The 20,926-nt window shown below is 43.4% G+C and overlaps 1 protein-coding gene across 1 annotated transcript in view; it reads right to left on the bottom strand.

The window, feature by feature from the left end:
• Window positions 1–20,926, bottom strand: part of HEXA (hexosaminidase subunit alpha) — a 162,183-nt gene that overhangs the window by 139,094 nt on the left and 2,163 nt on the right. Inside the window, exons 2-3 of the mRNA XM_030187644.1 lie at window positions 10,260–10,358; window positions 9,472–9,537 (exon numbers count right to left, since the gene is read on the bottom strand). Coding sequence (XP_030043504.1) covers window positions 9,472–9,537; window positions 10,260–10,358 — 165 coding nt within the window. The remainder of the gene's footprint in view (window positions 1–9,471; window positions 9,538–10,259; window positions 10,359–20,926) is intronic.

Below are 20,926 nucleotides of genomic sequence, written 5' to 3'. Positions count from 1 at the left end.
CCGTTGGAACCTTTGCATTTATCTATTTTTTGGATCTAGCGTCTTTTTACTAGACAATTTGAACATAACACAGCATTGAAAGCACTAAAGAACAACATTGTTCTGTATTTCTGGGCAAGATAAGTGATTCAATTTTTGATATTTTTGATTTATTTAGATATTGCCATTAAGTTTTAAGGTTGAATCAGTCATACATAGATATTGATATAGTAAAATTTAATAAAAATAAAAAATTAAATATTGAGGGTTTTTAAGTCGATGATGACTTTTTCTATGGGCTACACAATGAATGTTCATGTGTAAACAACAGCCATAGCAGTTGAGACTTTTCCCTCATTAGCAATTTAACATCTGCTTTACAAACATTTAGATTGTGTGTGAGAGAGACCAACAAGGTAGTTACTTCTTCCAATAAAAGCCTGGTTGAAGTGCCAGGCTTTCATATTCACAGCTCATACTGACAGGCTGGGCTGAGAAATGCCATTATAATGTTTCCAGTGGATGAGTTCCACTACCCTATTCATTCTCCCCATTACAGACTTTCAGGCTATTTATTTATTAGCAATTTTTGATGTATTGCCAGTTATGCAGATATCTTGGTATGTACAATAGTTCTGAGATTTTATTACTGATTACATAACAAACTTAAAAATAAAAACATTGAGGTGGACTGCATACAACCATAAACAAACAAATAATAAATAAATGATCCCAACTCCTGCTCGCCACAATCACAACAAAGGTCCTGAACTAGCAGAATCCCTGTGATCCCACCTCCTTAATTTTACCCTTCCTCTTCCCCATATTCTTTCCATAGACGGCGGGCAAAGAGAGACTACAACTATTCCTCAGAAAGCTCTGAAGGCCTACAACTGTGGAAATGAATCCACAGGCCGCATTCTACAGCTAATTAAGTGGTCCTTTTACTAAGCTGTGTTAAGTGTCAACACAGCTAAACATGGAGTACTGCAGGACACACTCAGGCATTCTGTGGTAACTTTGAAATGTGCATGCACTAAACTGAGCACTAAACAATTTTTCTATTTTCTGAGAGGGTGAAGAGCAGGTGTTCCTGTGCTAACCAGTTAGCACATCTACATTACCATGCAGGGACAGAACTGATCACCTACAAAATGGGAGGAAGTGCTCACAAGGTAATTTTTAAAAATGGCCACATGCTAATGGGTCAGAACAAAAATTAACGAAAACAACCGAGGCACTAAAATTCTAATAGATATAATAATAAAGTAAATGAAGAGCCCAGTAATGATACAAAGATATCTGGTATTATTTAAAGTAAAACGAGGAATCTTCTGGTCAACTGGTTCAAACGGACGAGGATATCAATACAGTGTTCAGACAATATTATGAAGTGTTATATGGAGACTTGGGGATCACACCATTGCCAGGATCAATGTATTTAAACAAACAATCTAGATGTAACGAAGGTTAGCTCTTCTCAAAAGAAGATTCTTAACAGTCCTATAACCTTGGAGGAAATCCAGGTAGCCTTACAGTCATGTAAATTGGGGAATGCCCCGGGGTCCTGACAAATTCTGGGCAGAATTCTACAAGCTTATGGGGCCCACATTGGAACTTGTGTTTGGAGAGGTGATGGAGACTGGGCAGCTCCCCAGTTCCCTCCAGATGGCCCAGATGATAGTACTATTGAAACCTGGGAAGAGCCCAATGGATCCATCTTCATATAGCCCTATTTCCTTGTTAAATTTTGAGGCAAAGCTGTTTAAAGTATTGGCGAATCGGCTTGCCCGCATACTATCTCACCTGGTTGATGTGGCCCAGGTCGGATTTGTGTGTGGCCGCATGGCTGCTCAAAATATTAGAGCTATATTGGCATCGTTAGAGGTGGTTCAAACCAATAGATGGCCTTCTCTGCTCATTAGTTTTGATGCAGAGAAGGCCTTCGACAGGGTCTCATGGGATTTTTTTGTTCTCTGTTTTGGACTCCTATGGAATTCAAGGTTTTTTTTGTGGAGGCGGTGAAGGTCCTTTACAAAAACCCCCAGGCAACGATGGTGATGAATGGCGTTACCTCACAACCTTTTTGATTATACAGGGGCACAAGACAGGGATGCCCTTTATCTCCTCTTCTTTTTATTTTAACATTAGATGCCCTAGTTAGGAATATTAAGAGGCACCCGGAGATTAGGGGGGTTCCCATAGGTAACTCGATTTTTAAGATCTCAGCCTTTGAGGACTTGTTGGTCCACATTACTAACCCCCCCAAAATTCATCGACAGCTTTGCTTGAGACTATTGAATGGAGCTGAGGCCTGTTTATTATATTCGGGCTTTAAATTAAATCTCAAAAAGTCTTATGCACTGGCATCACAGCCTGGAGTTAGAGCAGGATAGCAGGGGATCTTTCCTATCCAGTGGGCAAAACATTCCTTTAGGTACCTGGGCATACAGCTTACTATGCATACCTCTGACTTGCACCATGCTAACATGGATTTATTGAGCCAGCATACATCAGACACCTTGCGGGGATGGCGACATTTGCCGTTGGGCCTCCATGGATGAATTCAATTATTTAAAATGATAGAATTTCCTTGCTGGCTATAAGCTATGCAAATGTTACCCTTAAGATGGTTAAATAAAGATATTCGCAGCCTACATCATCATTTAAACAAGCTTTTTTTGGGAAGGGACAAAGGCAAAAAGGTTCCCTTTCGACGGCTTCTGGGGGATTGAAGGGAGGGGGGTCTGGGTGTCCCAGATATTAGGAATTACAATAGGGCATGCTTATTCAGACATATGGGAGATTGGCTACACAAAACTACCAACTTTACCCTGTTGTCGTTGGAACAACAATACTTTAGTCCATGGCACTTACGATATTTGTTACATGCACATCTAGCCTACAACCCCAGTAGCCTTAGAAATAGTGTGCTATTACGCCCGTTGCGGGTGGTGTGGAAGGAGTGTATGGGACACTGGAAGGTATCAGCAGAGGTATCAGATAAGCTGTCAATTAGAGGGAACGCAGACTTCAAACCAGGAATGACAAATAGAGTGTTCCAGTCTTGGGATACTCAAAATATTAAATTCTTGTCCCAAGTAATGGGACAGACGGAAGGCATAAAGTCAGTAGCCCAGCTATTTGGAGAACAACAACCGTCTGTGGGACATATATTTGCGCACAATTAATTCACTATGTGAGGTCTCTGGACCAGACCACTCTAGGACAAGGGCACACTTGGAAAGTACAAGAATTTTATACTAAAGCCAGGGAAGACCGGGCTACGGTTTCATAAGGTCTTCGCGCAGATCTGTCTGGGGAAAGAGTATGGGGAAGTGGAGAGGAAATGGAGGGTGGATTTAGGGGGCTCGGGGGTAGGCCTTGACCTCAAAATGCTGGTGGGGAAAATACCAAGTCTCACAACAAATGCAGAGCTCAGAGAATGTCAATTCCGGGTCTTGAATCGAGCCTATATGACCAAGAAACAGTTGTTTAAAGTAGGAAAGGTGGATTCCCCAATGTGTGGGAGGTGCCATGCCATGGATGGGGATTTTTTTTTCATGCTTTTTAGGGGTGCCTGGCAGTGACAAGATTTTGGAAAAAGGTGTTGACATTTATAGGAGACTTGCTGGGGGTGCCCATACCTTTCTCCCCATCTAGAGTCTTATTGGATCAATCGGGAGCTTTTGCACTTTTCAGGAAGGGAGGGCGACAGCTCGTTAGGAAGGCTAGCATTGTTGGGAAAAAGACAATCTTAGGAAGACAATCTTGGGGGTCTGGGTAAGCCAAGACTCCCCATCTTATTGGAATTGGCATAATAAATTTCATACATTAATGCTTTTTGAAAGTCAACAAGCCCGGAGCTCTCCTAAAGAGAGGAAGTCCTTTACGTTGGTTTGGGGGGGCGTACCTTCAGTCGTTATCCCATAGAGCCCATAGTGGAGTGTTAAATACACTCTAGATCCCGACATGGAGAAATTATTTTTTTTTTATAGCTGATGTTTTATAGTAGACAGGAGGTCAGGATACCAGAGTAGAGCAATGGAGCTAGACATGGGAAGGTCCTTAGAGTTCAGGCCTTCTCAAATCCACTGGCAGCAGATACATCGAAGCTCCAGTGCTTGTTGGTTTGTGGGTAATATTTGTTATAGCTTCGTCTTATATATGCATTCAAATGAGCCGCTCATTGCTTTTGCGACCCAGCTCATTTGCATGCGATATGGGGGAAGCAAGTCAGTGAACTGAGCATGCGCAGAACAGTCAATCACTATGCGTGGCTGCTCTGCGCATGCCACAGACAGCTCTCATACACACAGACAAGCTGCGTGTGTGAAAGCAGTACATTTAACCTTTTTTTTTTTTTCGCAAGCACAATAGTGCATTTTTTTTTTTTGGATGGGCATACCTGTACTGCAGCTCCCTGCCTCCCGATGCTGGAGAAAAAAATGGGAAAAACCTCTCTGCTCTTCTGTGAAGAATCAGCAGCATCAGGGCTTGGTTCCACCCCCAGCTGTTCCTGCTGCTTCCTTCTATTGGCTGGCTGACATCCTAGAACGCCCATCTCCCTAAAGATGGACTCTCATTGGCTGGCTGCTGTCCCAACTCCTCCTCACTGCAGGACTTCCCTGATGACATCACTTTAGAGCTATGAACTGATTGGATCTGAACTTCCTGGTGTCACCCTCCAGTAGTGAGTAGGCGGGACATCTCAGGCTGATGCTGTCCAATTGGTTTAGCCCCTCTCTGTGGAGGGGGACACCAGGAAGTTCAGATCCAATCAGTTCACAGCTCTAAAGTGATATCATCAGGGAAGCCCTGCAGGGAGGAGGAGTTGGGACAGCAGCCAGCCAATGAGAGTCCATCTTCAGGGAGATGGGCGTTCTAGGATGTCAGCCGGCCAATAGAAGGAAGCAGCAGGAACAGCTGGGGTGGAACCAAGCCTGTTTCCCACAGACGCTGTTTCTTTGATGGACCCTTGTCTTCCTTGCATTTTTTCCTTTACATTTCGGTACTGCCCCCCCCCCCCCCCCACCAATTTCTTGCCAGCAAAATGTAATTTGAAAAAGAAACATATGGCACGGTTTTCATACACGCGTGTAAGCTGGTATACTTTTTTTGTGTGTGCGCTCCATCTTCCCTGCCTTGTTTCTCCCCTTCTCCTTCACTTCACTGGCTCCCTATCCATTTCTGTATGAAATTCAAACTCCTCTTATTGACTTATAAGTGCATTAACTCTGCAGCCCCTCACTACCTCTCCACCCTCATCTCTCCCTACACTCCTTCCCAGGAATTCCGTTCACTAGGCAAATCTCTCCTAATTGCACCCTTCTCCTCCATCGCTAACTCCAGACTCCGTTCCTTTTATCTCGCCGCACCTTATGCCTGGAATAGGCTTCCTGAGCCGTTACGTCTAGCTCCATCCCTGGCCGCCTTCAAATCCGGGCTAAAGACCTACCTGTTTGATGCTGCTTTTGACTCCTAACTTGTCACCTGCTCGTAACCTTTATCTTGTCTTCCTCTCTTCAATAGTCCCTTTCCCTATGTGTCTTTCTGTCTGTCCTACCCTTATCCCTTATTGGTCCTGTATGTCTGTCCTGATTTAGATTGTAAGCTCTTTTGAGCAGGGACTATCTTTTCTTCATGTTCAATTGTGAAGCGCTGCTTACGACTGGTAGCGCTATAGAAATGATTTATAGTAGTATAGTAGTAGTAGTTCTGCTACTTGCAATAATGAAGAACCGGCAGGTCCACATCTCCCGTTAAAATTGCCACAGTAAATTTCACAGCTTTTGTGCAAGGGGTTGGAAACGGTAGCGCATTGCATTGCATTCACAATATAATAGTAATTAGCTCATTTGCATTCCGTTTTCGTTAGCTGCCACCGTGATAGGAAAATGGCTCGGAGAACCCTTTTGTGCATGTCCCAGTTTACTACTTGTGCGCTAAACTGGCTAGAACCAGTTTAAAAACCACGCTGCTGGCTCGTTAAGTTTAGTGCATTTGGCCCTGAGATACAAATTAAACGTCTTCATTCAGGTCTCAGCCCTGTATTTTTGTTAATAAAGTTTTGCAACGTCATTCCGCAGGGGATGTCTCGCTTGCCTGGAATCTACACAGTACATTGGCAGTAGAAGCTTCAATCAAGGATGGCGATTTTTCACACAATAGATAACCCTCACCCGAGTCCCTGATGAAAGTCTACAGTGAAACCCCTGGTGTTGGGTGATTACAAAGCAGGGGAGCTTGGTGTGGTCTCTGTTATGATTTTGCAATTGTCGAATCCTACAGCATTCTCAGTGCCCATGTCACCTATCATTGACGCCGGGCCGATAAGATATTGTACATTTGTTCTATGTGATAAGTTCCTGGGGACACTGTGTGCTTATGTTCTAACGCTGGCTTTTTAGAAATATATGTTTATGAACATTTGGAAAATTCAAAAAATATATTTGAGTGCACATTGTGGTTCTATAGCACACGGCTGCACTTTTCCACTTGGAGCACTTTGCCTGATGAAATAAATGCAAAATTTCACCCTTTTAACGGTTGACTGCCATGTGGGTGATTTAAATGTCTGAGGGCATTACTCCTTTAAAATTTAGTTGCTTTTTTTCTGGTTATATTTTGAATTTATGTTACTTCACCAATGAGTTATCTGGATTATTTGTGTGAACATTAGAGCATGGCCATTAATACAAAAATTAGAAAATAGGCCATTTTAGGGCAGCGGCAAAAGTGGCCTTAGCATGTGAGAAAGACCCACATAATGGTGCACTAAGGCCACTTTTTAGCACAGTTTAATAAAAAGGACCCCTAAAACGTCTAGAGTTGGTATTGCTTATGCTGACATCACATAATCTGCATTTGTCTCTAGGATATTCTCTTTGTCTTAAGTCTCCTATCTATTTCTTCTTAATACTTTATTCCTTAGAGTGAACAATTTTTATTATAGCCACACATCCTGTTTTATACATCTCTTTCCTGGAATGTACTTTGTTTACACCATATGGCAGCTTTACCAGTGCAAGTCCTATAACTATCAGCACAGCAACACCCTGATATTTTGGCATCAGAAATGTGGAAGTGACTAAATGGGAGTCTTTCAAAAATTTTAAATATCAAACATTTTTTCAGGAAATAAATACAAAGCAAACAATGAAATGGATCTTAAGCTATTTTAGTTGCCCAAATATTTGCTGGTATGACTACACTAACATATGTGAGCAAACATACTGGAAACATCCAGTAAAATCCTAGGTCACAAGAGTTTAATTTTTCAGTTTCCCTCTATATCTGCTGAATATATTTTTGAGTGACCATCTTAAACTTTTCTATCAAATTCGTTTCTGTAGCTTTTGAGCAATCAAACCTAACAATATTCCCTCTAAAAAAATTAGAAGGACAAAAAATCCTCCTTTCCCCCATATGGGTATCACTGCTGACTAAGCAGGTGCATCCAATTAGGTCCTTCACATATACAACCAAAATAGCTCATCTTATGAAAGCCCATTTGCATGGCTCTTCATTTGCAAAGTTTAATATTAAATCAGCAGAGGTGGAAATAATTTAAATTCCAGCCAACATTTTTTATTTTAAACCAGGGAAAGAAATGTTTCTTTCCTTGTAGCCTCTCTTCTTGGTCATTTTTATTTCTTTTACTTTTTGTAGCAACCCACTTTTGGGGTTTAAAAAGGTGTGTGTGTGTGGGGGGGGGGGGGGGGGTGATATTCAAAGCAAATTAACTTGCCAAAAATGCCTTATGGCCAATTTTTAAAAAAAATCATTTATTTGAGGCTAACTGGCCATTTTCAGCAGCGTTGAAAATGTCCAGTTTGTGCCTAATTCAAAACTGACTATATCGGGGGCATTCTGGGGGGGGGGGGGGGTGGAGTAAACACTTGGCTTGTTAAGTGTCAATATTTATTTATTACATTTGTATCCCACCTTTTCCCACATTAGTAGGCTCAAAGTGGCTTACATAGTTCCAGAGAGATGGTTACAGATTCCAGTGTGAACAAATACAGTATAGGTGTACCATTACAGTGACAAGTACAGTAAAGAAGTATCGGTAAATAGGTTGGGGTGATTCAGACAAAATGTTAGGGTGTGATCATGCGTCGGGGTTGAAAACTGTCCATTTCCTGATTAAAATGCCATATTTCATTATTCGGTGGTTATGTCAAATACTGTGGAGTATTGCCTTCTTGAACAGGTGAGTTTTTAGGGTTGTTTTTTTTTTAATTCTAGATGATTATTCGTAGATTTCAGGCATTTTGGTAGATAATTCAGCACATAAGCAGCCAGGGTAACTGTATAAGTAGGACCACAAAGAAACCAGTCTTATCTTTATACAGTATCCCATTGCTGGTTAAGAGCACAATATCACATTTAACCGGTCATGGTACAGCCAGCTCCATAAAACTGGGAATTCAATGCCAGAGCCCTAACATGACCTGTAATTGAATTTCTGAGCATAACACCTGCGGAGGTCAGCAAAACGCTGAGCAATGCAAGTGTAATATCAACCCCAGGGTTTATATTTGTAGACAGCAGCATGATGAACCCCCACAATCTCTCCTCCTGTGCCAGATAAGAAGGGAAGGAAATGAGGAACAGTGTGTGGGTAGATAACTTGGTGGTATGGTAGCTGAAGCCCAAGGCAGGCAGGTGCTACCTCTGCAAGACCAAAACAAACAAAAAAAAAACTCTTCATGCTAAGAGTTACAAAATTAACTGTATCAATTAGGCCTTTTTTCAGTAAATAGAGTTAAACAGAAAACGAAAGACCTCATTTATCTCCCAGTTTGGCCAAGATGTTGGTAAAACAAGATGAAGCCAAAAGATGTAGGAGACTATTAACTGATAAACGGGGACAGTGTCAGGGCTGGCTTGCCACTAAGCATCTGCCTAGTGTGGTACGATTTTAAGGGGGGGGGGGGCACCAATGCTGCAGTCAACACCATTAAACAACACTAAGCACGGCCAGTATGGGGCCCTCAGCACCCACAGGGCTCAAGGTCTGCCACATCCTGCCAATTTTCAAGTTTCAAACACCATTTTGGCAATCTCATAGTGTCTCTCCAATATAAAAGTATTTTCAGAGGGGGCATGGTCTGCTCTGCAATAAGGGTGCAGCTGAGGTATTCATTCAGCAAACAGAGCATACAGCATGAATTACTATCAAAGCTTCTCATAGAAACCTGGAATGAATGAGCCCAAATATGACCATCTCTGGGAAAAGGTGACTAAAGTCACCAGAAACCAAAAATAAGGGTTTCATTAATTCTGTTAGGTTTGGAATACAACAATTTAAACCGCACCCTTTTATGTGAAGATTAAAATAATAGAAATTCAAACATGTAAATTTCAGACTGTGTATGGACCCACTACTTTAGTCACCTTTTCTCGGAGATGGTCACAAATGTGAAAATAAATAGCTTTAAGTACCCCACCACCAAGAAGCACAAAAACAAGAGCGAGCAGCGTTACCTCTAAGAGCACCCCAGACAGTGTCTGCAGTCAACAGGAATCCCTGGTCCGAGATACTCAGCTTATCTGAAATAACAACATTTCTAGTCAATACCAGACATTCAGCTCCCTACAGAAAGGGGGCGACAATTTTCACACTCCTCACAGAGTCCAACAGATATAAGACTGGGCCTTTCCTTTTGAAAAACATGGCCAATGTGCACAAAGCAGGTGTAAAGATATCAGTGTACCTTACACGGGAACAGGTGCACAGTAACTGAAGGGGACCTGCCATATCTTTAAACTTGCTGTCACCTGATGAGCCATTACTTGAGATGTAATCCCTTTATCCCAAGACCTGCTTTACTCACTGTCCATGTCCTACTGCACCAGCAGAAAGCCAACATGGGGGCAACCATCCAGCAGATGCAGCCACTAGACCCACTGCCCTCCCATGGTCTTCTGACTGGCAGAACTCGATCCAGCCAGCTCAATTAATAGAGACACAAAAGGTACGTGTATGTACATAAAGCTGGTCCAAATAGATACCAAGTTCCAGAAGTTTATATTAGATAGAAAATTTGTACCGTCACGAATTATCAGAACAAAACTATTTTTAATTTTACGTAGTTATTACTCTTTCAGTTATAGCATTAGCTGCTGAGAAGAGAATCCAACATCACTCAGAGTTTCAGTCCTAAAGCCAGGACTGGAATCCACAGAGAAACTCAAATTCTAACCACTAGATTATACTTCATCCCCCAAATCCCTGATTTGGAACAGATAGATTGTGCTTTGCTAATACATACAGTTCTCCTTGGAGTCAAGCTGAGGAAAGTCATCACATCCAGGCGCTGTAACAGAGACTGCCAAAGTGAAGAAAGATGCTGCTCCATGAAGTACATCCTCTGCAGAAAGAAGAGAAGCAGAACGTTTAAAAAAACCCAAACACCTTCATGTCTCACCACAGTCACTCACAGCTTTCATAATCTCTCTTTTCTGGACTATATACCCCAAATTGGTATTGTTGCCGACTTTCCCTTCACTAGGTAGTCAACAGCTCTCTGGCAGAAACTGAAAGATTGGCCAGAAGCAAGACAGTAACCGGAAGGACAAAGCTGATCCTGAATGGCACCCCTCTATTTGTAAAATCTGAGACCTGAAAATTAGGCAACTTCCCTAAACTAATAGCAATCACCCCAGTGGCAAGAAACGCCTTCTTCCACCTCTGGCAGCCAGAGCAGGTAAATCCATAGATCACTAATATATTCATCTGTCCTCTCGTGCCTAGATTACTGAAATTTATTGTATACAGATCTCTTACAACTAATGCAGTCAGAGAGTACCATGACACAGCATTCTGCAACTACATAGGCCACATCAGATTGGTCCTCCTGGATCTACGCTGGCCTTCTGTTCCCTGCCAGGCTCAATTCAAAGCCCTCTCTAGCAACTAAGGAGCCCTTTTACTAAGCCACATAGGTGCCTATGTGCGCCGAATGCGCACCAAATTGGAGATACCACCCAGTTACCGCGTGGCCCTTGTGGTAATTTCAATTTTGGCGCACATCTGAAAAATATTTTTTATTTTCTGGCACGTGTAATGGATGAGCGCCAAGTGGCATTTGACACACATAGGTCATTACTGCCCAGATTCTTTACCACTAGGTCAATGGCTGGTGGTAAGGTCTCAGACCCAAAATGGACGCGCAGCAATTTTGATTTTGTCGCATGTCCATTTTCGGCAAAAAAAAAAATAGAGGCCTTTTTTTACAGGCGTGCTAAAAAATGGATCAGCACATGCCCAAAACCCGCACCTACTCTACCGCAAGCCATTTTTCAGCGCGCCTTTGTAAAAAGACCCCTGACTAAGAGGGGCATAATCAAACGCGAACGCCCATCTTCATGGGTGTCTATCTCCGAGAACGGGTACGTGAAGGGGTGGGACAGACCGTATTTTCGAAAAAGATGGGCATCCATCTTTTTTTTCAATAATACGGTTTGTGCCGGGCCAATGCATCGGATTTGTGCGGATTTGAGCTGGGCGGTATCGTTTTTCAGCGATAATGTGGAAGACTCCTAAAAAAATCCACATTGGACCATCAATACTCAGCAGAAACTATTACAAAATTAATCAAATTCATTTTAACTCACAACTACTTCCGCTTTAACAATGATATCTATCTACAAATAATGGGCACTGCAATGGGCACCAGGACAGCACCCCAATATGCCAACCTTTTTATGGCTGAGCTGGAAGAGACATTTCTGAATACACACCAGACCAAACCTCTAAAATACTACCGGTACATCGATGACATTTTTATGATTTGGACGGAGGGTGAAGAAACTCAGAAACAATTTTATTCTGCCTTCAATACATACCATCCTACTATCAGATTCAAAATTGACTACTCCCCAGAAAAAGTCAATTTTTTGGACACCACAGTCTCAATCAGTGATGGCTGTATACAAACATCTATATACAAGAAACCCACAGACAGATGCAGCTACCTCCACAATTCCAGCTTCCATCCTTCACATACAAAAAGATCCATCATTTACAGCCAAGCCACAAGATACCACCATATCTGCTCTGACCCAGGGGACAGAGACAGACACCTTAAAAGCCTGACTGCATCCTTCAAACAGAAAGGCTACAACCCCAAAATAATCTCCAAGAATATTGCCTCCTCCCTCAAAACACCCAGGGAGAATCTGCTACAGTACAAGGAGAAAAAATCCACAGACAGAATCCCGCTTGTAGTGACATACAATCCAGAGCTGGAAAAACTGAGGAAAATCATAAGAGATCTACAACCTCTACTCCAGGAGGATGAATTACTGAAAGAGATATTCCCATCCCCACCGGTACTGGCCTTCCGACAGCCACCCAACTTAAAACACAAGCTAATCAGAAGTAAACTTCCATCACAGACTGAAAAGGAACAGAAGGGCACACTTCCCTGTAATTTATCCAGTTGCAAACTATGCCAAAATATTTCACAGGACCCCACAGTCATCCACAAAGGAAAGATATTCAACATAAAGGAATCTTTCACTTGCTCATCTTCCAATGTGGTATATATCATTCAGTGTAAAAAAATGTAATGAAGGATGCTATATTGGAGAAACAGGCCAGATGCTTAAGACAAGATTCAATTTACATAGACATCACACGAACAATACTGGTGCCAGTAGGGTTCCCACCCCTGTTGGTCAGCATTTTACAGGACCAGGACACTGTACCAGTGACTTCACAGTGAGAATCCTGAAAGGTAACTTTAAAACCATACAAGAACGTAAGACCTTTGAAGTCAGAATGATTGAATATTTTAACACCCAACAGAAAGGACTTAACAAGGATCTGGGGTTCCTAGCTCATTATAAACCATAAAGCTGTATGTCTCTGTTGATCACCCTCCCCTCACCTATCCACACCCATCCTGTTAGAATATCAATGATATGCTTTGATGTCCCCATGCATACCTCCTACCCACCCCCATCCTCCCACCCTGTCAGACTGTCATAGTAATGCTTGAATGTTTTCACTTATATACACTGTCAGCTAGCACATTTGCTTATTTCCGATCTGACGAAGAAGGGCAACCTTCGAAAGCTAATCAAGAAATGTATTAAGTTATGTCCAATAAAAAAGGTATCATCTTATTTTCTTTTCCATGTTTTATTTTGTTTGATTTCTATTGATAACCTTAAGAGTGGACTAACATGGCTACCACACTCCTCTACTCAGCGATAATGGAAACCGAAGGCACCCAGCTCAAAAACGAACAAATCCAAGGCATTTGGTCGTGGGAGGGGCCAGGATTCGTAGTGCACTGGTCCTCCTCACATGCCAGGACACCAACCGGGCACCCTAGGGGCACTTGTAACAATTAAAAAAAACAATTAAAATACCTCCCAAGCCCATAGCTCCCTTCCCTTGGGTGATGCGCCCCCCAAATCCCCCCCAAAACCCACTGCCCACAACTCTACACCATTACCATAGCACTTATGGCTGAAAGGGGGCACCTAGATGTGGATACAGTGGGTTTTGGGGGCGGTTTGGAGCGCTCCCATTTAGCAGCACAAGTGTAACAGGTGGAGAGGGGGGGATGGGCCTGGGTCCACCTGGCTGAAGTCCACTGCACCCACTAACAACTGCTCCAGAGACCTGCATACTGCTGTGATGGAGCTGGGTATGACATTTGAGGCTGGCATACAGGCTGGAAAAAAAAAATTTTAAGTTCTTTTTTTTGGGTGGGAGGGGCTTAGTGACCACTGGGAGAGTCAGGGGAGGTCATCCCCGATTCCCTCCGGTGGTCATCTGAGCAGTTGGGGCACTTTTTGGGGACTTGTTCATGAAAAAAAAGGGTCCAGAAAAAGTGACACAAATTCTCGCTTCTGGCTCCCTTCTTTTTTCCATTATCGGCCGAGCGTGCCCATCTCTCCTCGGCCAATAAACACACCTCAGTCCCGCCTTCACCACGCCTCTGACACGCCCCCTCAGCTTTGTCCGTTCCCGCGACAGATCGCAGTTGGAGAAGCCCAAAATCGGCTTTCAATTATACCGATTTGGGCGCCCACGGGAGAAAGGCGCCCATCTCCCGATTTGGGTCAAAATATGGACATCTTTCTCTTTCCAAAATAAGCTGGTAAGGGTCTCTTTTACCAAACCATGCTAGCAATTCCCGTGCCGCAGCCCATTCAAAATTAATGGGCTGTAGCACATTTGCCAAGCCAGGAATCGGTAGCATGGTTTAGTAAGAGAGGCCCTATATTTATTTATTACATTTGTGCCCCACATTTTCCCACCTATTTGCAGGGGCTTACATAGTACCAGTAAAGGCGTTTGCCAATTCGGTTGATAACAAATACAAGGTTATGTTGTGGTCAAAGGAGGTAGGTGTGAATCAGGCGTCATGGGGTCAAAGGGAATGAAGATTGTAAATTGTTCAGTACAATCATCGGTTATGCTGTGTTGCTGGGTGTGGGGATCTACGTTGGATCGGTGGGATAGGTCTCTGTGAAGAGGTGAGTTTTTAGTGATTTCCTAAAGTTTAGGTGCTCATGGATTGTTTTCACAGCTTTTGGGAGTCCATTCCATAGTTGTGCGCTTATTTATGTAGGAGAAGCTAGAGGCATAAGTTGTTTTGTATTTTAGTCCTTTGCAGTTTGGGTAATGTAGGTTTAGGTATAATCGTGATGATCCGATTCTGTTTCTGGTTTGTAGATCTATGAGGTCTGTCATGTATCCTGGGACTACGCCGTAGATAATTTTGCGGACCAAAGTTGTTTATTTAAACCTTATCCGATATCACCATGGAAATGAGACTGAGGTATACCCATTAGCTGATCTCATTATTCTCTCTTTTATTGATCTGCAAAAGCTGCTATTCACCTGCTGTCTGTGGAGCCTATATATAATCAAGGTCCACTTTGTAGAAGGGCTACATACAAACTCTCTTCCAAATTAAAATCCAGAAATGCACTCCTACTGCTGTCTGCCCCAAGGGATTCCAGGCTGGCTAGACCCTGTAAGCATGCCTTCCCCTGTTTTAGCCTCAGGCTCTAGAATGTTCTACTGAGAGTGACTGGACTAACCCACACAAGCCAGAAACCTGATTTGGTGGTTATTCCATAAGGCAGTATAGTAAATGGCACAATAAACACACATAAGCACCATCCTCATTCCATCTGCCTTATAACAGTGGTTCTCAATCCAGTCCTCAAGGTACACCTAGCCAGTCAGGTTTTCAGGATATCCGCAATTAATATTCATGAGATATATCTCCATACAAAGGAAGCAATGCATGCAGATTCAATGTGGATAGCCTGAGAACCTCACTGGATGGGTATGTCCTTGAGAACCATTAACTTATAGAATCCCAAACTATATTCAACTAAAGGATCCACTAACACTTTAGCCTCAGGAACCCCTGTCTTACTGTGATGCCTTCATCACCTAATCACTGATCTGTATCCTTTATTCCCAACTCCGTGATATCACTGTGTCACCACGGATTCCCACCTTCGTTCTATGAGACCTAACAGCATAACATGCCACTAATTTAATGTCACTGACCCAAAATAGCTAATGTTTTTAGTACTGATAATAGAGTTACATAGTACTAATCTGTTACCTGTAAACTGACTTATGCATGACCAATAACTTCTAGTTTATTTCTGGCATTTTCTCACACTGGTAAATTACATAGAAATACTGGAGTGGAGGCTCAGCTTAATGTAGTGGGCTAAGAACCTGGGGAACTGGGTTTGATTTCTACTGCAGCTCCCTGTAACCCTAGGCGAATGGCTTACCCCTCCATTGCCCACATACAAAACTTCAATTGTAAACCCACTAAGAACAAAGTAAGTAGCTGCATAAAATAAATGCAAACCCCTTTGGTTATACCACGACCTTTTAACTCCTGTATCTTGCTTTCAGTACTGCACCAGAAGGTGAGAGAAAAAAAAATGCTTGTACAATTTTTTACTCCCCAGTAAAGCAGATAATTTTATATTGGTGATAATGACAACCCAGAGCCCAATGTCACACTACCAGCCAGGGCCGCAGAGGGGGGGGTTTGCATGGGGGACAAAATTCCCTGGGCCCAGGACTCCAAGGGGGGCCCGGCGCCACAGTCCCAAGTCTCACCCGCCTGCCCTCGGCTCTGTCAACAGCCCCTCTCCATCTGCCACCGGGACCCCTGCATTCAAATCGATTCGGCAGCGCCTCACCTCCGTGTGAAAGTGCAGCGGCAGATCACCTCCCTTTGGGCCTTCCCTCCGTGTCCCGCCCTCATCTGATGTAACTTCCTGTTTCCGCGAGGGCGGGACACAGGGAGGGAAGGCCCGAAGGGAGGCAACCTGCCAGTGCACTTTCACACGGAGATGAGGCACTGCCGAATCGATTTGAATGCAGGAAGCCCGGTGACGGACGGAGAGGGGCTGTCGACAGAGCCGCGGGCGGATGAAACCGGGAGGCTGCAGCGCCGGCGGCCTGAGTGGCGATGGGGGCGGGGGGGCGTGGCCCGGCTCAGTCTCTCAGCGGCCCTGCTACCAGCTTTCACATACTTGTGGTTTTCCATGGACAGGATCTTCTAGTCACACCCCTTGAATATACGCCACGATGATGTGCGTGACCCGGCCATCCAATAGCAACGCTTTAAAAAGAAAGCAAAAAAATTAGCGGATTCCCGCCCATAAGTACTGTATAAATACACTTGACAGCCCAGACCAGTCAGTTTTATTTTTTCCGCGATTGACAGCGACCCGGTTTTTACTATTCAGTCAGTCATCTACAATTGTAAATTATTTACGTTATGTCTCAGAAAAAAAACGGGGTTTAAGGCTTGCGCTACATGCCCACGTAAATTGTCTCTCACAGATACACATATTAGATGTTTGAGGTGTTTAGGTGAACATCACAATACCAAGTCCTGTTTTGCCTGTAAGAATATGTCTCAGAAATCCTTGCACATTAGGGCATTTAAATTACAGCAGCATCTGACAGTGTCTCAGTCTGAAACTCGATCTGTCAGCTCCTCTGACAAAGCTTCACCGCCTATGGCTGTCACAGCATCAGCAGCTTCAGCGCTTCAGGATGTTGCTATTCTCCCTGCTCTCCCCCTTGCCATAGTGCCCGGGGATCAGGTGGCGTCCATTCCTGCTCTCCCCCTTGCCTCAGTGCCCGGGGATCAGGTTCTTTCTTTACAAAATGGACAGCAAGCGTCTGTGAGAGAAGTCACTGACATCGAGGTCAGTTCTCGAGATCGACGTCGGCATCACAGATCTTTGAGATCAGCTGATGCTCGACGTCGTCATGACAACCCTCGACATCGAGCAATGAATCCGATGTCAGTACCAGGCAGGGCAGTGCACGGCACCATCGATGTTCTGCTAGACCAAGTCGTTCTTCACAGCGTCGTTCTTCAAAATATGAGTATTCTCCTCGAGGCAGAAGCATTGTTCGATCCAGTTCATCTTCTTCTTCATCTGCTGCTCCTCAGAAGAAGCGATGCAGAAGGCAGGCTCGATCACCCTCTCACTCTGCTAGATGTAGGGGATCGACTCGGTCAATTTCTCATGCCTCCTCTAGAGGGCGTTCTTCCACTTCTTCCACTACACAATTGAAAATAGTGGATTTGCTAACGAAGTTGTTAGCAAATCAGCAAAAAATGCATCAGCCTGCAGTTCAATCAACTCAATTAGTCACCTCTGAAGCAATATCTCTGCCTCATTCACCTCAGAGGCAGCAGTTATGTGCCTTTTCTCCTTCACCTTTGGTGCAGGAAGTGTTGTCAGTAAAATCACCAGCAAATTCACCAGCACCTTCAGTGGCTTCTTCACATCATACACACATGACTCCAACAGGACAAGATTTACCTGCGCTTCCAGCTCTTCCTTCTACTTCTCAGGATGAGACTCTTCCTGTCCAGGATGAATCTTATACAAAATTTTTACACAAATTGGTGACTACTTTGCATATACCCCTTACATCTCAAGGGGACATTTCTGAAGGGAAAAGATCTGTCACTAAATATTTGAATTTAGTCAAGCAATCAATAGCCTTGCCTATACCGCAGGTGCTTCAAGACCATCAAAAATTAGTTTGGTCCACACCTTATTCAATTAGACCTACACAAAGGTGGTTAGACAATAAATATAAGGTCCAGGATTTTTTGGGTCATGGGAAGATGCAACTTCCTCATGCATCATTGGTAGTCAAATCAGCCATGAGGCGAAGTAAGTTGCAGAAAGATATAACCAACCATCCACCACCGAAAGATTTGAAATTTATGGACATTCTAGCACGGAAAACTTTTCAGTCTTCCATGTTGTCAGCACATATTGCAAGTCACATGTTCCATCAGATTGAATACCTTTATACCATCATGGAAGATTTATCCAAATTGCAATCATTGATTCATCAACAGAACATGCCGCTTTTTCAGCAAATTCTGGTGAGTTTAGAAGACAGCTCTAAACAAATGATCCGAACTATTCATGATCAGTTTGACACTTCGGTCAGAACTGCGGCTACTTCTATTGCATCCAGACGCTTGTCATGGTTAAGAGCGTCGGCATTGGGAGAAGATGTTCATGACAAGGTAGCTGATGCTCCTTGTGTTGGGGATTCTTTGTTTGGAGATAAAGTAAAACAGTTAATTGAGGGCCTTAAAGAGGACTGTACAACTTTAGATACGTTGGAGCAAGATAAACAACAGCCTTCAAAATCAAACTGTAAACGCTTGCCTTATTTTAATACTAAGAATAGATTTCTTCAAAGGAAGTCTTTTCCTCCTCAACAGTCAGCTTCTCATTTTAAATCTCAGTATCACCGTTACAATTTTCATGCTAGACCGGCTAGAGAAAGGCGCTCTCAGAAGCCTGTTCAACCACATCAGCAGCAAAAGCTTACGCCTTCTTTTTGACCCTTCCCAGGCCCATTTTTTCCCTGCTTGGAGATCAATAACAACAGACAAGTGGATTCTGGAGATTGTTCAACACGGTTATTCTCTGGTATTTTCACAAACCCCACCTTTTCGATCATCTACACATCTCCATGTCCCCAGTTCTCAGGTGTTTCAATTACGTCAGGAAGTGTGCAGACTTCTTCATCTCAATGCTATAGAGATTGTACCTGCTCACGACATAAACAAGGGCTTTTATTCCCGATTTTTTCTCATTCCCAAGAAAGATGGAGGTCAAAGAGCGATACTAGATCTGCGGCATCTCAACAAGTTTCTCCCAAAACAAAGGTTTCGAATGACATCGTTACAGGTCATTCTCCCTCTATTGAATCAGGGAGCATGGTTTTCAGCCATAGACCTGCAGGATGCTTACCTACATATTCCTGTTCATCCCTCTTCAAGACGATTTCTTCGGTTTGTCTGTCAAGGACAACATTACCAGTACAAAGTTCTGCCCTTTGGTCTAACATCAGCTCCCAGGGTGTTCTCGAAGTGTGTCATAGCACCAGTTGCTCAATTACAGACAGGGAATCGTCCTTTTCCCATATCTCGACGATTGGCTGATCGTAGCCCAGTCTTCTCAGCAGAATCTTCAAGATTTACAGATTACCATTGTGCTTCTCGAAAAGTTAGGTTTAGTGATCAATTACAAAAAATCACATTTGATCCCAACACAGAGATTGACTTTCATCGGAGCGGATCTGGTGTCATACGAGTCTCTAGCGAAGTTACCACTCCCTCGAGCTCATTTGCTTATCCAATTAGTTCACTATCTTCAATCACTGAAGGTCATAACAGCTCGGGTTCTCCTAATTCTGTTAGGTCATATGGCATCGACAGTTGCGGTACTTCCACTAGCACGTCTGCACATGAGACCTTTACAGTGGTATTTAAAGAACAGGTGGATTCAGTATCAAGATCCGCTTACTTCAAGGATTCTTCTATCCACCCGTATCAAACTTCAGCTCTCTTGGTGGACATATCAACACAATCTTTTGGTAGGAGCGCCTTTCCAGTCACCTCTTCCAACAAAAATTCTTACCACGGATGCATCCAAAGTGGGATGGGGGGGCGCATATCGACCACTTCTCGACACAAGGCCACTGGACCAATCAAGAGAAGTGTTATTCCATCAATCTTCTGGAATTGAGGGCGGTCAGATTGGCTATTCAAACTTTTCACCATCTACTTCGATCCCAAGTGATTCAAGTTCGTATAGACAATCAAGTCGCAATGTTTTATATCAACAAGCAAGGAGGTATGGGTTCTCTTCATCTGTGTCAAGAAGCTGTCACACTCTGAAACCTAGTTCTCTCCCTCAATTCGGTGATTCAAGCAATTTATCTACCAGGTCGGGAGAATCAGATTGCAGATGTATTAAGCAGGAGTCTTCAACCTCACGAGTGGTCCCTGAAGACCATAATTATTCACGAACTGTTCCAAATGTGAGGCTGGCCTCTAGTAGATCTTTTTGCCTCCCCACAGAACAACAAATGTCAGAGATATTGTTCAAGGTGGCCTGCAAAGAACAGAGTAGCAGAGGACGCATTTGCTATCCGTTGGACAAATTCTCTGTTTTTTGCATTCCCTCCAATCCCTCTCATTCCAAGAGTGTTGCAGAAAGTTCTCCAGGACAAATCATCACTCATTCTAATAGCGCCATTTTGGCCGAGGCAAGTGTGGTTTCCTATGCTAAACCAGTTAGCTGTCCGACCACCACAGTTTCTGCCTGTAGTTCCAGACCTTCTTTCACAGAACAACGGTCAGCTTCTACACCCAAATCTCAGCCACCTCCAGCTCACTGCGTGGTATCTTCAAGTCAATCATTAGTTTCTCAAGCTTTTTCTCAACCAGTTCTTGCAGCAGTCTTGTTGGCAGTCGACTCGAATGGTTTATGCCTCAAAATGGCGAAGATTTTGTCATTGGTGTACAGCGCATCAACTTGACCCAGTGTCGTGTCAATTTCTTCCTTATTGGAATATTTCCTTTCTTTATCTAAT

This window comes from Microcaecilia unicolor, chromosome 1 (genome assembly GCF_901765095.1).
Source record: "Microcaecilia unicolor chromosome 1, aMicUni1.1, whole genome shotgun sequence".
In the NCBI taxonomy this organism is placed as follows: domain Eukaryota; kingdom Metazoa; phylum Chordata; class Amphibia; order Gymnophiona; family Siphonopidae; genus Microcaecilia; species Microcaecilia unicolor.
The sequence above is the reverse complement of the archived record's forward strand: the minus strand, read 5'-3'. Positions and strand labels throughout refer to the sequence as shown.